Source organism: Ursus maritimus, unplaced genomic scaffold (genome assembly GCF_017311325.1).
Source record: "Ursus maritimus isolate PB19 unplaced genomic scaffold, ASM1731132v1 scaffold_29, whole genome shotgun sequence".
Classification (NCBI taxonomy): domain Eukaryota; kingdom Metazoa; phylum Chordata; class Mammalia; order Carnivora; family Ursidae; genus Ursus; species Ursus maritimus.
In genome coordinates, this window is record NW_024425452.1 from 11,487,498 (window position 1) to 11,502,979 (window position 15,482).

The 15,482-nt window shown below is 46.7% G+C and overlaps 1 protein-coding gene across 3 annotated transcripts in view; it reads right to left on the reverse strand.

Annotated features, from left to right (window-relative positions):
- Positions 1-508: 508 nt before the first annotated feature.
- Positions 509-15,482, reverse strand: part of ELOVL5 (ELOVL fatty acid elongase 5) — a 71,113-nt gene continuing 56,139 nt past the window's right edge. For all 3 annotated transcript variants that reach the window (XM_040643580.1, XM_040643581.1, XM_008691774.2), the window contains exons 4-8: positions 9,397-9,474; positions 8,226-8,397; positions 6,456-6,580; positions 3,893-4,027; positions 509-2,388 (exon numbers count right to left, since the gene is read on the reverse strand). In XM_040643580.1, the coding sequence (XP_040499514.1) occupies positions 2,245-2,388; positions 3,893-4,027; positions 6,456-6,580; positions 8,226-8,397; positions 9,397-9,474 (654 nt within the window). In that variant the 3' untranslated portion in view covers positions 509-2,244. The remainder of the gene's footprint in view (positions 2,389-3,892; positions 4,028-6,455; positions 6,581-8,225; positions 8,398-9,396; positions 9,475-15,482) is intronic.

The window sequence follows — 15,482 nt, forward strand, 5'->3', positions numbered from 1 at the left end:
AAAATGGCTGCAGGCCTTCTGTTTTGAGAGGAAAGCTTTACTGGAACACAGCCATGCCCATCCATACACGTATGGTCTATGGCTGCTTTTGCACTCGACAATGGCATAATCCAAAGTTGGGGCAGAGACTGTATGGATTGTAAAGCCTAAAACATGTACTATCTGGCTCTTTACAGAAAAAAATGTACAGACCTCTGATCTAGACCTAGGAAAGGAAAGTAACTAACAGCCTGAAGGTGTGGGGAGGGGAGAAAAGAGGAAGAAGGGGTATATTTGGAAAGCTGGGACCTTTGGTTGGGGTACCAGAAAAAGGCAGAGAGGAAACCAATAGGGTGGAACTACCACCACGTCTTACTATGTGGGGACCCCCCTCATGTGAGCTGAGCTACAGAATACCCTTTCCAACTGAATTATCTACATCTATTGGGGTGAGTTCCTAGAAGGTGCACAGAGTGGACTTTTCTCCAGTGTCCGAATTGGCAGCATATCAACAATGTAACACGTGAGCATAGGTAATCAAAAAAGTTTTACTGATTAATGTTTAGACATTACTTAACAGTGTGGGTATATCCAGATGGGCTAAAGCATACTTTGACAGCACACTATCGAATGTTACAGTTTCTGTATTGAAATATGTCAAGACATTTGCACACTAGTACCTAGGAAGACATACATTTACAAATATACACATTCTAGATTTGATAAGGTAAATGTAAACAGATGCTGTGACTCCTTCCAAACAGAAAACCCACAAGACTAATAAGAGAACCAATCGGCTCCCTATAATATGAATGTGCAAAATTAAAGCATGATAAACTGATATTTACATAAATATCAAAGCAACAATTAGTTTATACATTGTCGATGACCTTCTAAGATGTGTCACGAGTGGTTCAATGACTGTTTTTTCTCCCAATGGAGAAGGAATTCAGAGACGAAATTTCAACACTTTAAAATGACACGCACAATAGTCCTTTTCTGTTCGACCACTGCCTCAAGGGTGACAGACGTGATTTTATGATAAGCAGTCTCATTTTTAAATAAGCAGTTCTACACAAATCTTTAGAGTCTAAGCAGAAAAAGAAAATTACAGGTACTATTACACTAAACAAATTATCTCTATCCAATTTCCCAGTTCTCTTATGTTGTAGCTATCTGTTTAACTTTACCTTAATTTTTTTTTAAGGTCCCTTTCCCCCCCTTTATCCATTTTTATAAGCTAGGCACATTGTAAAAGAAGTTTGTGTCAAAACAGACAGCAGTACAGAAACCAATCCAAATTTGGACCCTGGCAACCAGTTCCCCATCGCTCGTCTATGGGATTCTGTCAAATGGCAAATATTCAATTATCTCTTTTGAAAAGTATACATTCTCTCTCTCAGAGTGGAAAGCAAAGTGGACATTATTTCCTGTATAAAAACACTTAGCACTTCAGAAATTTTAAATGTCCTACCCATCCTACATACTTTCTAAAATCTTGAAGACAAAGAATATATATTTAGGTTTCATCAAGACTGCTTTAGAGCCCCCCCTTTTTACATTATCAATAGTGGCACTCAAAATAAAAAAATAAGATCTGTTAAAAAGTTAAACTGACCTCCCACTAGATTTGAGCCTGCCTGATTTAAAGCCAGTATTATAAAACTGAAGGAGCCGTTTCTGATTTCACATGTACAAGTCACTTGAAATTATGTGTCGCACGCTAGTTTCGTAAATCACGGTCTTTGATTTTTTTTTTCTAAACAGAGCTATTAAAAATGAATAAAAACTTGAAACATATCCTAATTTAAATTAATAAGCTTTGGGCCCTGCTTTTTAAATTTTAAGGCATGTGTGTTTCTCTACCGTAACAACATTGTACAAAGTTACAATCACATGCATGATCTACGGTAAAAAAAAAAAAAAAAAAAAGAGTCTGGATTACAGTGTTTTTAAATTGTAAATCACAATTCAGCACCTATCATGTTATAACTAATAAGGCAACAGCAGTGTCGTATACTACAATAATACGCCCTCCACAGTCTAGCGCAGGGGTCGGTGAGAGCCCAGAAATGTTAAAAATCTTATGCCTACGTGTATAATCTTATACATTTTCTAGGGGTTTTGAACTGATGCAAGAGGTCCTACATGAATCACGCTATTGTAGGCCGGACTAGTTACAGCAGCTGTTAACGAGCATCGGGCACAACTCATACTGTGCTTACAATCAGACGACGGGTTCTGGAGGTTTTCAACTCTTCGGCTTCAATCCTTCCGTTGCTTCCTCGGCTTCACATTATTTTCCGGGGGAGAAAAGCTGTTGGTGTGTCCGTTCACAGCAGCCACGGACCCGTTCTGGTGGTCCTTCAGGTACTCTTTCCTCCGCGAGGCCCCCTTCTTATTGTACGTCTGAAATGCATCAGGGCAGACGGACCGTGTGAGCGGGGGCTCTGCTGGCGGGTGGGGGGCCCCGCTTCCCCAGCTCTAAGCCTAGACTCCTGTCAGCACCCAATGCCACCTGCGGTCGAGCAGCCCTGGGGACGGTTTTTGCCACTGGCTTCAATCACTGCTCCTTTCCTGAGGCGTAGCCTGAGGGAAGCTCACGGGGGCGTGGGCTGCAGTGTAAATGCTGTTCTAGAAATGAAGTAGAAAATTCAAACTATACTTCACGTGGCTGTGCCTCCTCTGTGTCTGGACGGCAGAGGATCGGGGCTCCGCGGCCGCGCCGGCTTCCCCCCCGGGGTACCTCTCCCATCACTCCCATCTCCCATCTTCGGAATTTGCTTGTGACTTCAGCAACTGCTTTGGCCCGTGCGCACAAAGTGCTACGCTGCCGTAAGCAGTTAAAATACTGTGATTTCAGTTTTGTCAGGTTATCCTTCATCCTCCCTCACGCCTGATAAGTGTCCCAAAGTGGGGCACACACCGCTCTCGAGGCAGTCCGCGAGCTCACGGGAACAGGCCGCCCCGTCCCGGGGTGTGGGATGAAAGGTGCAGGTGCGCACGGACGGCAATGCGGCGACACCCCCAGAGCGCTGCTCAACCAACTGGACTTCACTGCCGCCACATCCGTGGCCTCTGCCCTGGCCCCTGACCTCCGGTGCTGCCCGGGACTGGACACTGCCCACGGAGCAGGCACACCTCATCCAGGTGTAATGCTGAGACGCCAAGTGAGCCACTGGAGACCATCCGCCCTAACTGGACCCTTCTGTGAGTGAAACTGACCTCACATCATGCTCTTGGGAACGAATGGGGCCCCCAAACATGAGCAATGGAGGTGTGAGGAAACTGGGACAAACTACACAGCTGAGGGCTGTGATGGACATTTTATTTTTTAAATTTTTTTAAGGATTTTATTTGTCAGAGAGAGAGCGCGTGCACAAGCAGGGGAAGCAGCAGGCAAAGCAGGCAGGGGGAGTGGCAGGCTCTCCGCTGAGCAAGGAGCCCAATGCGGGCCTCAATCTCAGGACCCTGGGATCATGACCTGAGCTGAAGGCAGATGCTTAACGGACTGAGCCACCCAGGTGTCCCTGGACATTTCTTCAGACATTTAATGCAGTCCCAGAGCTCAGGGCAGCAGGGCTGGGAGACTGCTGACTGAACTCACCCATCACGTCTGCAGTAGGCTGTGAGCAAAGCAACACAGAGCCTGCCGAACAGCTCTGCTTTCCCACATGAATCCCAAGCTCCCCTGCCGGAGATCTAGAACTCTGGAGGTTTTGGACAGATTTCAGCATCTCCTATGTTGGCAGTAGTCCCCCTCCCAAAGGCAGGGGCTGCCCTGTCACTGTGACTAAAGCCCACCGCCTGGCACGCAGCAGGGGTTCTACAGGTCGTCCCCCTTAAAAGAACAGAGGAGGGCCTTTGCTGAAAAGGCCACAAGTCCCAACTGCTCTGGAAGAGTGAGACTTACCTGAATGTAGAAGTTTGTGAAGAGAGCAATCAGAGAGATCATGTATCCAATCTGGAAGTACAGCCACCCGAGAGGGAACGTACACGGCCAGATGACCCCGCAGCTGGTCTGGATGATTGTCAGCACAAACTGCAGCTGGTGGGAGAGAGGGGACCCAGATGAGCGGCGCAGCCGCAGCCCACGGACAAGGGGCCACGCCAGATGGGCTCTCCATCCAGCACGCCGAGTCCATGAACGAACGCTTACAGGCCTTTCTGGAGGCCAAGTCCCTTCATAAACACCAAGCATTCATTTATGCATAAATTTCTCCTAAACTACATAAGTGCCTTTGTCATATATACTCTTCTCTCCCCTCCTCCTACTTAAACCACCTTCTCTAAAATTCAGAGAATAGTTAACAATTCTATACGATATACGTGAAAGTGCGAAGAGTAGATCTTAAAAGTTCTCATCGAAAGAAAAAACCCTATAGCTACGTAGAGTGACAGTGGATGTGAGCTGAGCTTTACTGTCACAGTGCACACATGGGCCTGATCGGTACGCCGCACACTTCGCACAACGTTACAGGTCCAGCACAGCTCAATGAAGCTGGGGAACAAGGGAAAACTTAACCCCCCCAACACACAAACTTTAGGGACCCTGTACAGAGAGATGCAAAATATTTTTTTTTGTTTGCTTTACATTTTTAAGGGAGAAAGGAAAGGTGTGGGATGTATGCTTAAAGAGAACCAGTGAGGTCGCTGTGGGATGTACAATTCTTATTTCTCTCTCTCTCTTTTTTTACAAGATTTATTTACCTGAGAGAGAGAGTGTGAGAAGGGGGAGGCAGATGATGAGGGAGAGTCCTCAAGCAGACTCCCCACTGAGCATGGAGCAGGGCTGGATCCCACAACCCTAAGGTCATGACCTGAGCTGAAGCCAAGAGCTGGATACTTAACTGACTGAGCCACCCAGGTGCCCCAACTTTTCCTATTTCTTATCCATGGACCCTTTTGGTTTGAAGAAGGCTGGTCAACAGATTTAAACTTCTATCAAGATATAATGCTAAGTCCAGATTATTTCTGAGGAATAAATCTTTTTTTTTTTTTTTTGATGAATAAATCTTGAAAAGTAGGTGCAACTGCTTGGAGAAACGGGAAAGGTGTTAAAACGAGGTGTGGCTACTGAAGGGCGAGTCTTCAAGAGGAGTAACAACAGTAGGGGGCAGCGTTCTGCCCACTGATTTCCGGCCCAGCCCCCAGGGTTTCTCTGTAGAACTGTTTTGTTTTTTTCTCCTTTCTCCTCTTTTTTAAGGTAAGTGTTCTAGGCTAAGGAATAACTAGGAGTGGTGCTTAAAATAAATCTAGGCAAACTGGGTGCAATCTTCTACCTCGAAGGGCACAGCTTAATGGGAAACCAACTTCCCCAGTCTGTTCTTTTAAAGTCTGCTTTTGCAGGACCATGGCTGTGTGGTATAAATCAATCTCCCCATCACTTCTCAAGTGTAACAAGAAGGTTAGAGAACAATTATCCTTCCTCACAGGTGGGTGAAAAAAAATTAACAAGGACTAGAGAACAGCTGGCAAAGAGGTGATAATGAAACGTCAAACACATAAGTAGCTCAGACTATCTTCTCAGATTTTTTTTTCCAGACTGTTATTTTTAAATATTGAAAAATCACAACTGACTTGGAAAGGTTGGAATTAGCTTGGTTTCTTCAGAAAAATATGTTTTTAAGGCAAGGCTAGGGCTAAGGCTTCAATGTCTAAACCCCTCCGTCAGCTGGCTTGGGACTACTGCCTCAGTGTCCTCATCCACAGAATGGGGATAACAACATGAAATCAGGCTACTGGAATAGTCCGCGTAAACCTGCTTACTTAGCATGAGGGCCTGACACGGAATACACTCAACAAATGTCAGTGTTTTACATCAGTAGTAATAATAATTAGTTCATGAAAGAATTCACAAGGGGACAAAAACAGGTGTCTGTCATACCCTGACAAGTCAAGGAAGCTTCAGAAAGGAAGGGAGGACATAATCACCAAGTGCCAACAGCTGCTGGGTGGCCCTGGCGAGGTAAACCTCGGGAAGGAGGCTGTCATCTGAAGCATAGTGGATGCCATCCTCGCCAACAGGGGCTTGGCTGCATGGGGGCTGAGAGGTCACCGGCCCCTCTCACTGACATCCTCGCTGCCTAATAGCTACAAGCACCCGGGACTCCTGCTACCCCACGGCTCCTTCTAAAACTCCCGGGAACACAGGACACAGTGGTCACTTTGGATTCTGGATTATAATTAGAAAACACACACAGGGAACACATGCTTTGTGCACAAACTAAGGGCAAAGGACTGAACTTGAAGTCAGGAAATTAGATTCTTGTCCCCATTCTACAGCCCAACTAGCTGTGTGCCCACAGGCATAGTTTCCTCATCGATTAACAGTAAGAAAATCCTCTGTTCCGCCTGTTGCAAGTAGTTTAATCGGATCAAAAGAGACAGGGTGGGAAAGGCCCATTCTAGATACTATGAGATAACAATAAGTCCAGCCAGGAAGAAGTCCCGGCGCGAGAGGCCGCGTTACTCACCAGCTGCCCCTGAGTGATGTACTTCTTCCACCAGAGGTATGGACGCATGGAGGGGACGGAAGACAGGCCGTAGTACGAGTACATGAGGACATGGATGAAGCTGTTAAGTGTGGCACCAAAGTAAGCTGAAGAACAGAGGGGATTTGGGAAGGAGGGAGCATCAGTGTTTTACACATGACAAGGCTCTTTTCAAATGTGAAAAACACATGCATTCAATTGGGGGCTGGCAAGCACCGTGTGGACCGGGACTCCGAATTCCGTTTCCATGGGGGCAGGCAGCCACTGGGATGCTTTAAGGCCAGGGTCAGCTGGAACTGCCAGGCAGGCATCTAACACAAGAGTCAGGAGACCACCTCACGGCTTTGTTGCCAGACCCCATTAACTCCCGGAGGGAGCTGCTTTTCCTTCCGTGCCCGAGTGCTTCCGGCTGCTGTGCTGAAGGCCTGGGGAAGATACTGACGGGCAGTAGGGTCAAAGCTGGCTGCCTCACACATCTGCTGAAGTTGGAAGAGGCCTTGGCCTCCTTAGTATTCCCCAGGACTGCAGTGCTGAGACCATATATGTTTTTCAATAATACAATCCAGAGTCCAGTTCCTTAGAGATAAACCAGTTCTTGTTTTAGACTCTCTGTCCCTCTCCCCCACAGCGGGCAACCCAACAGAGCTCGCCAGCGTTCCCACGCACAGTCGGAGGTGCACAAGGTTAGGGAGGGAGTTTCTACTTCTGGCTATCACAGTAACTGGCTGTGTGACCTTGGACAAGTCACATCCAGGTCCTGGTTGTTTCTTTTGGGCCCAGTGGGGCTAGTTACATCTGCCATCCTACGAATTCTTTGAAAATGTAAAGAGACACTGTTTCTATTAGAAAGTTAAGTCGTATAATCCAGAGCCATGAGGTGTGATGGCGGGGAAAAAACATGAGGGGGGGGCCTGGAACCCGAGCTCTACAGACCTTCTACTATTCTCAGTTTCCTCCCAAACCACAGGGAGCTGGGTTTGGCGAGTCACCTTTCTAGCTCTAAAATTCTATGACTGCGTGAATCTTGGTGGGCCAGGTTAATCTAGGACAGTGCTACCCTAGTGAAAAAAAACACGTGAACAGACCCAAAATTTCTCAAATTCATCAGTGCTAGATGACAGAAATTCTGATCAGGACATTTGTTAGAATTCCCAAGCTAAACCTAAAGGAAACAACTTAATCTCTGAAAATTATGAGAGACCTCTAAAAACGACATACATCTGTCTTTGGGAATTTACTTCCAATCTCGGTGCTTGCCGTTGAAGATGCCCTGTTAACCGTGCTTCACGGAACATGGCAGGCCCATTATATTAGCATATGTGCAGACTTCCTCCTGTGCTCTTCAGCTAAAGCTGTACTTCATCATTAGTCTTGTTCCCTGGGACTCCCTAAGTGGTGTGGTTCCACCTTTCTGGCCTGCCCCTCTCAGTCAAACATCTTCCAAATTGTCGAGAAACAGGACTAGAAATAACCTGGAACAGCCGTCCTCTATGACAGAGGACACGATCCCTATTTCCCTAGATGCCCCAGGCTGGGAATCTGGTATTTCCCTCACCTTGCCAAGTCAGACAGAAAAAGGGTTTGTCAGCTTACTGAGTACACAGGCCGCACAAACTATCATTAGAGCAACTCGGACACAGAGTTCTTGACCTAGAAATCCATAGAAATAGCACCTTCTCCAAAAGCCTCGGTTTCAGTTCTGCCTCTCCGCTCACACCTGTTCCCAGGCCCCCCAGTCGGTGTAAGACTTACAGTGGCCGCAGGGGACCCAGTTCATCACAAACCACCAGATGTTCAGCATGGAGACGTGGTGGTAGACGTGTAGGACCGTGATCTGGTGGTTGTTCTTCCGTAAGATGAAGAAGAAGGTGTCCATGAACTCAATGAGCTTGGAGAAATAGTACCACCAGAGGACGCGGATAATCTAAGAGGAAGAGATCATCAATGTCTCTCTGGAATACCACCCCTGGCGTGTTTTACTAACATCCCAGAATCCCAGGCTCACTTGAAGCCTGAGCACCCCACTGGCTCCTAAAGTCCTTCAGCAGCTGGGAGCTCTGGTCATGCTGAGAGTGTCTCTAACTGAAGAATACTGGGGGGGGGGAGTCGGAGGAGGTTTGCAATCACGACAGGGAAAATTTTAAAAGCTGCGCTGACATCTTTCAAGACTAACAAAAACAGGAGGATCAAAGTTCCAAAAACCCTGAAGCCTGCCTATTCCCTCTGGAAGGGCCTGCGGAGCCATGAGCACAGAAAAACCTTCTGAGAGACACTTCTGATTTCAGGGACTGGTGTGGGGGCAGGTGCCAGGATAAGAGGCAAAGAAGAAAAGGAATCAGAACTTTTCGTGTCAGGTCCCTGCCCAGTTAAATATGTCACACAGTTCTAAGGAAATGACTGCCCGTCTGAACTTAAAGCAGCAGCTTTTATTTAAAACAAAACGCTCAGAGTGGAGGTCAGAATCTAAAGACCACTGTCAGAGAGCACTCTGAGGAATGATTACAGCGTTAAGACGTTATTCTTACGATCCTGTTTATAGAAATGCTGACAAATGCATGTAGTTTTTTCCCCGTGAAAACTTAAAAAAAAATTTTTTTTCCCAAGATTTTATTTTTAAGTAATCCCTACACCCACTGTGGGGATCAAACTCACAACCCCAAGATTAAGAGTCGCACACTCCACTGACTGAGCCAGCCAGGCGCCTCTTCCTGGAAACTTAACAGGACTTAACTTTTATTAAATGAAACTTTAGTTTTCATCTTACATGTCTCATGTTGTTCAAATTTTCACACCATGTGGATACATAGGTTTTTAAAAAATGTCAACAGGAATTACCTTGGGCAGTGAGGATATGAACCATTTTGTCTTTTGTAAAATTTATTAAAAAAAAAAAAACACTATTTAAAAAAGAGTGTGACCATACCTTCATATCTGCTTCTCCTGCGCTGCGTGTGCCTTGACAGAAGAAGTTGTATCTGCCTTCCCATACTCCTGTCACTAACTAAAAAAAAAAAAAAGAAAATGCCAATCACCAACAGTATCAGAAATACGGAAAGCCCTATTCAATAAGACTTCATTAGTTTCAGAATCTATGACAATTGACCTTGGGCTGGCTGAGGCAAGTTTGATCTTTGCTCCTCAGCAAAAAATCACGATGACAGGGAGTGTGAATACCGGGCAGTCTCCATTTCACAAGGGGTGGACGGTTACTCCAGGGCGCTGCCTTACCAAGCTGGCTCTCTCCAGAATTCTCAATTCCCTAGGCTGTCACAAGGCCCCGACCAACCTGATGGCAGGCTCGGGTCCCACAAGCAGTCTCAGGGAAGATCGCACCTTCACAAATTCAGCCCTTCCCTAAACCAGCCCTTCTCAACCTTGAGCATGGGGTCCCAGAATCCCCTCAAGGGCATGTGGAAACAGGATTGCTGGGGAGTGTTTCTGAGTGGGGTCCAAGAATTCATATTTCTTTTTTTTTTTTTTTAAAGATTTTATTTATTTATTTGACAGAGATAGAGACAGCCAGCGAGAAAGGGACCACAAGCAGGGGGAGTGGGAGAGGAAGAAGCAGGCTCATAGCGGAGGAGCCTGATGTGGGGCTCGATCCCAGAACGCCGGGATCACGCCCTGAGCCGAAGGCAGACACTTAACCGCTGTGCCACCCAGGCGCCCCAAGAATTCATATTTCTAACAAATTTCCAGGTGATTCCGATGCTGCTGGTCCAGAGACCACACTTCAAGAACCACTGCTGTACAACCTAGGATAACTTAATCAGCCTCGCCTTCATTATCTCCTGTTGCCATGTCATCTGCTGGGTGGCAGAACTCTGCAGTGGCACAGAAAGGACCCCAGAATCCGGGGGCATGCAAGCTCTAGGTGAGAGACCTGCAGTATCACCAGCTCTCTCTGGTTTCCTTTGTCCACAGTGAGGACACCTGGCCTAGATGAGACTTAAGGACCCACTGTTTCAGTCCAGGGAGAAGGTTTAATTTGAACACCTGTGCACATCGACGCTCTGTCCTAGACAAACACCTAGGACAGCGTGCTATTACTTGTCCATGTACACTGTAGCTTCCTGCTTCCTCCCAAAGCCTACGGTGATCTTGAGTTTTCCTGGTGACTTTCTCTCTGGGGGCCAACTGGCACTCTATAGATGGGGAGAAACCTGAGGCGGCCTGCCTTGTGCCTGATCTCACTTGGTATCCAACATAAAAAGCTGGCCCTGGGTCTCAAAGTGTGTTCCCCAGTCCAGCTGCATTAACATCACATGGGAACTTCTAAGACACGGAAATTCTTCAGCCTACCCCAGAATCAAAACTCTGGGGGCAGACCTCAAGGTAGGGCCTCAGAGTCATGATCACAGAGCCTCTGAGAACTGAATACTGTGGTTTACGGGGGTGGTTCCCAATCCAGCAGCATCAGTATCACCCATGAATTTGTTAGAAACACAAAATCTCAAGCCCTACCCTAGACCTTCTGAATCAGAAATTTCTGGACGCAGGGGTGCCTGGGTGGCTCAGTCGTTAAGCGTCTGCCTTCGGCCCAGGGCTTGATCCCAGGGTCCTGGGATCGAGACCCACATCCGGCTCCCTGCTCAGCAGGAAGCCTGCTTCTTCCTCTCCTACTCCCCCTGCTTGTGCTCCCTCTCTTGTTGGCCGTCTCTCCTTCTGTCAAATAAATAAATAAAATCTTAAAAAAAAAAATTTTTTTTTCTGGATGCAAAGCCCAGCAGCGTGGCAACAGGCTGTTTTACAGGTGACTTCGATGCAGCTAAGTTTGTAAACCACTGGCTGAAAGCTGTGGTTCCCACTCTAGTTGCATAACAGAATCACCTGGGGAGCTTCCGAAACCTGCTCACGCCTGGCCTCGCCCCAGATCATTAAACCAGAATCTTGAGGGGCCTTTCACAAAGCTCTCAAGGTACTTCCAATCTGCAACTAGGAGTGGGTTTCATGCTGGCTAAGCAGCAAAGGGATTAGCAGGGCCTGAAGACAAACGGTTAAACTTCCAGTCTGACCTCAGAAATGCCACAGCGGGTGTGGCCGTTGCACTCTCAATGAACGCCCTTCTTAGAAACTGCTTTTTCTTCTATTAACTTCCTTTCTGTGGTTTGCCTTCTGGCTTTGTCATCTTCTATACATAAAAAAGCATTAAGCGTCGACATGGTTTTCAAGGCAAAGACCAGCACAGGGGTTTGGAGTACACGTGAGGGAGGCATCGTTTTGTGATGACGAGTTCGCATTAGCAAGCAGAAGGCCAGGGAGCTGGGGAGAGTCAGGCTGCTGTCGTCCACGGAGGCCCAAGACCTGAGGCCAAGCCCGCTAACTTCCCCAGGTCTTGGGTGTTTTCATGTAAAAAGATGAGGTTGGACTAAATGATCTCTAAAGGTTCTAGGTTTCTACAATTTCTAAGTTAAGACTTTTAAAAAAGACCACACACAAACTATGCTATACTTCACTATCTTTGAAACACCCTCAGGTCATTCATTAGAAGGTACGTCGTCCTTTTGGACAATGTTGTACTCCCAAGTCAGGTTAGGCACCCCATATGCAGACCCATCCCGAGTCCCAAAAATCGAGATAAAAAGCCTGAACCCAAAGTGGGGTTGGGAGTGGGGGGTCCTAGCATGTGTGCCCTCAGAAGACCTGAGGTGGAGAGAAGAGAGTGTAGTCTCCCCCGCCCTTCCTTCTACCCCAATGAGAGAACCAGTGAATTATCTTCTGTGGCTAGAGGATATGGACAGGGAACGAATGGTTCTTGGGGAAATTTTCATACGACTACTGCAAATGATAAAAAGTAAGGACAATATAGCAAAGTACTTCATGAAGATAAATTTAGCAATTTAAAAGATACCTTTATTTAAAATGATAGCCTTACGTGGCAAAATTAAAAACTTATTAACCATGATTTTCCTCATTAGACATGCTTTTTGAAATTTTAGCATCTTAACGAATTTAAAATTCTAGGACCTACCATCATGGTTTTCCAGCTATTTTAGTTTATTGTGTCCTGAGACACTCTGGGTCGGTTTGCTTTGCCAGTTTTAGGATGGGACGGCTGGTTGTGTGTGCAGAAGTACAGATGACTGCAGTCACGAACTCCTACCTTGGTGGGAGAGGGGCAAGGGAGCTGAGGAAGGATCTGCTAACTCTAGCAGAACAGACTAACACAGGCCTTTCTTTTAAAATGTCTTTCAGAAGGCATCCAGGTTGGATTGCTTTGCTCCTTAAGCTAATTACCTTAAAATTCCATCTGTCCCTCTTCCTGTAAATGGGGAAAAAAAAGACATTTGTATCTAAAACACCCAGGACTTCTGGAGGCTAAAGAGCTCCAGGTCTTGGGGGGTGAATGTCCCCAATACTTGAAGCATAAAGCAGGTACACAAGCGAGAAGCTTTCATCCAGCCCCACTTCAGGGCCGTGAGCCCACCACCCTCTTCTCCTAGGAGAGGCTTGCCGCAGCCCCCAGGGCAACCCACCCTCCCTCACCGCTGCCACTCAGCACTTGCACTGGGGCAAACCTCTGAGTTCTGTGTTTCAGACCCTTCAGGGACTCCCAGTGCCTTCAAGCCAATCCTAAACCCTAGGCGCAGCATTCACATTCCTCCACTGCTCCCTGACCTACAGTGAGATGGGCCCCCTTTCATTCCTCACCCACCTCACAGTGGCCAAGTGCAAAGAGCCGTTTGGGCTAGTTTGGGCACTAGCCAGAATGACTAATTCCTAGCATCCCGCATTGAGCTCGGTGACCTTAGACAAAGGTCTGTACACCTCTCTATACATCTCAGTTTCTTCACTCCCCAAATAAGATAAAAATTGCAGTCCTGCCTCTTCAGGCTGCCGTGAGAAGTAAATGAGATGGAGGAGTGTACAAATGCTTATCCTACCCAACCTAGAACATAGGATAAACACAACAAGTGTTAACAATGACCATTAGCTTATTTTTTTCAACTGGAATGCTGCCTACACCCAGATACCACCATCTCTAGCTCTTAAAATCCTATCCTTCAAAGTTTGCTTAAATTTCTCTTTTCCTTTTTTTAAAAAAAGATTTATTTTAGAGAGAGAGAGAGCAGAGAGAGAGAGAAAATCCTCAAGCAGACTCCTCACTGAGCATGGAGCCCGACATGGGACTCGATCTCACAACCCTGAGATTATGACCTGAGCCAAAACCAAGAGTCGGATACTTCACCAAATGAGCCACCCAGGCGCCCCTAAAATCCTTTTCTTCATGGCTGCTTGCTTGGGCACTCCAGCCTGGAGTCTGTCCTCCTTCCTCTAAGCTCAGCCTGCCATGGCTTGTACCTATCTGCTCATATGCTGCCTCTCAGCCCTTTGTTAAAGGGTCTGTTTTAAGCTTGTCGGAAGCTCCTATTGGTGGGGCCTGTGGCTCCTGCTTCCACAGAACCCAGCACGGGGACCTGTACACAAGAGGTGCTGAATATTTGCCAAACTAATGACAAAGAGTTTGAGGCCCTGCTTTTTGCACCCCCGCCCCCCTGCAAATAGAGGCCTAATATATTATTCATAGCCAAAAAACCCCCTAAAACAAAAAACAAACCCAAAACGATATCATTTCTGCTTTGCAAATGGAGAACCTGAAAAAACACAAAGTATTTTAATGAAACTTGAATTTGACAATATTCATCTGAATTCTGTTCACAAGATGGAAAAACCAGTCTCCATCAAATGTCATACTGGGGGGACATGGAAAGTTGAATTCTCAAAGAGCCTCAGCTTCAGAAGGGATAGAATAATTTAACACACAAGGACCAAGCCCCTGAGTTAAAGTTTATTCATCAAGACTCTCATCAATTCTCTATAAAATGGGCCAGTAGCAGAAGGTTCTGCTCCCTCCATCCCCCATAAGAGGGAAACAGCATAGGCTCTGCAAGGCTCTTCCTTTCAACACCCTAGGAACACATCAGTGGAGACAACGCTCTAGTCACAGTCACCTTGGCTACCATTTCCCTTCAGGGCTTGGGCCTGGCTTGCTTCCAGAAAGCAGCTCTGGTCAGTCCCCAGAAATTCAACATTCTGCTGCAGACATTGCAAAGCAAGAGGGCCCAGGAGGCTGGACAAAGGTGAGACACTGAAAGTAAGGATAGGTCTCTCCACCTTGGGCTCCTGGGAATCAGCTCAAGAGTGTACAGGACTGGGGCGCCTGGGTGGCACAGCGGTTAAGCGTCTGCCTTCGGCTCAGGGCGTGATCCCGGCGTTACGGGATCGAGCCCCACATCAGGCTCCTCTGCTATGAGCCTGCTTCTTCCTCTCCCACTCCCCCTGCTTGTGTTCCCTCTCTCGCTGGCTGTCTCTATCTCTGTCGAATAAATAAAATCTTAAAAAAAAAAAAAAGTGTACAGGACTGTACCTCAATGAAACTGGAGGCCACGACAGAAGCTTGACACCACCTACACAGTTCTGTACACCACCAGCGACTCCAAGAGCAACAAACGTGCATTATTTACTCTACCTGGCTATTCCCAAGTAATCAAAATACAAACAGCACCCTGCAAAACATACGCGCTTTCTCCTTCCTGGAGTAAAGCAAACTTTAATTAGGCCAGGAGCACGGAAAGCGCTAGAATTAAAGCTGACCTAGAAGCTTTCCCTTCTTATGGGACAAATTCAATAACCAAAGGTTGCTTCATGCATCTTTTCATTTAAAGAAAAGAAGTTAGGCGACTATCACAGTTAGGTCTGCATGACGCAGCTCAGTGAGTGAATCATTTCTAATGGTGAGAGATGACTTCTCATCTAACACCACATTTAGCCACAAACGAGGTAGAACCTTTAGTGTGATAACCATTTCCAGGGCAGTTTCTGGAATTCAAGAAACAAGGTCATTTAACATTTAAAGAACAAGCAGAAGAATGTCATGTTGGGTGGCCATTATCAGCCTTTCACCCCCATATCTCAAGATGTCAGAGCCACAGGATAACCCTTTTCCAAAAGGGCTGGCTGCTTTTAGTGATAAGGGCCTGGTGAGCTGTGTGGTTATTACCCCCACGC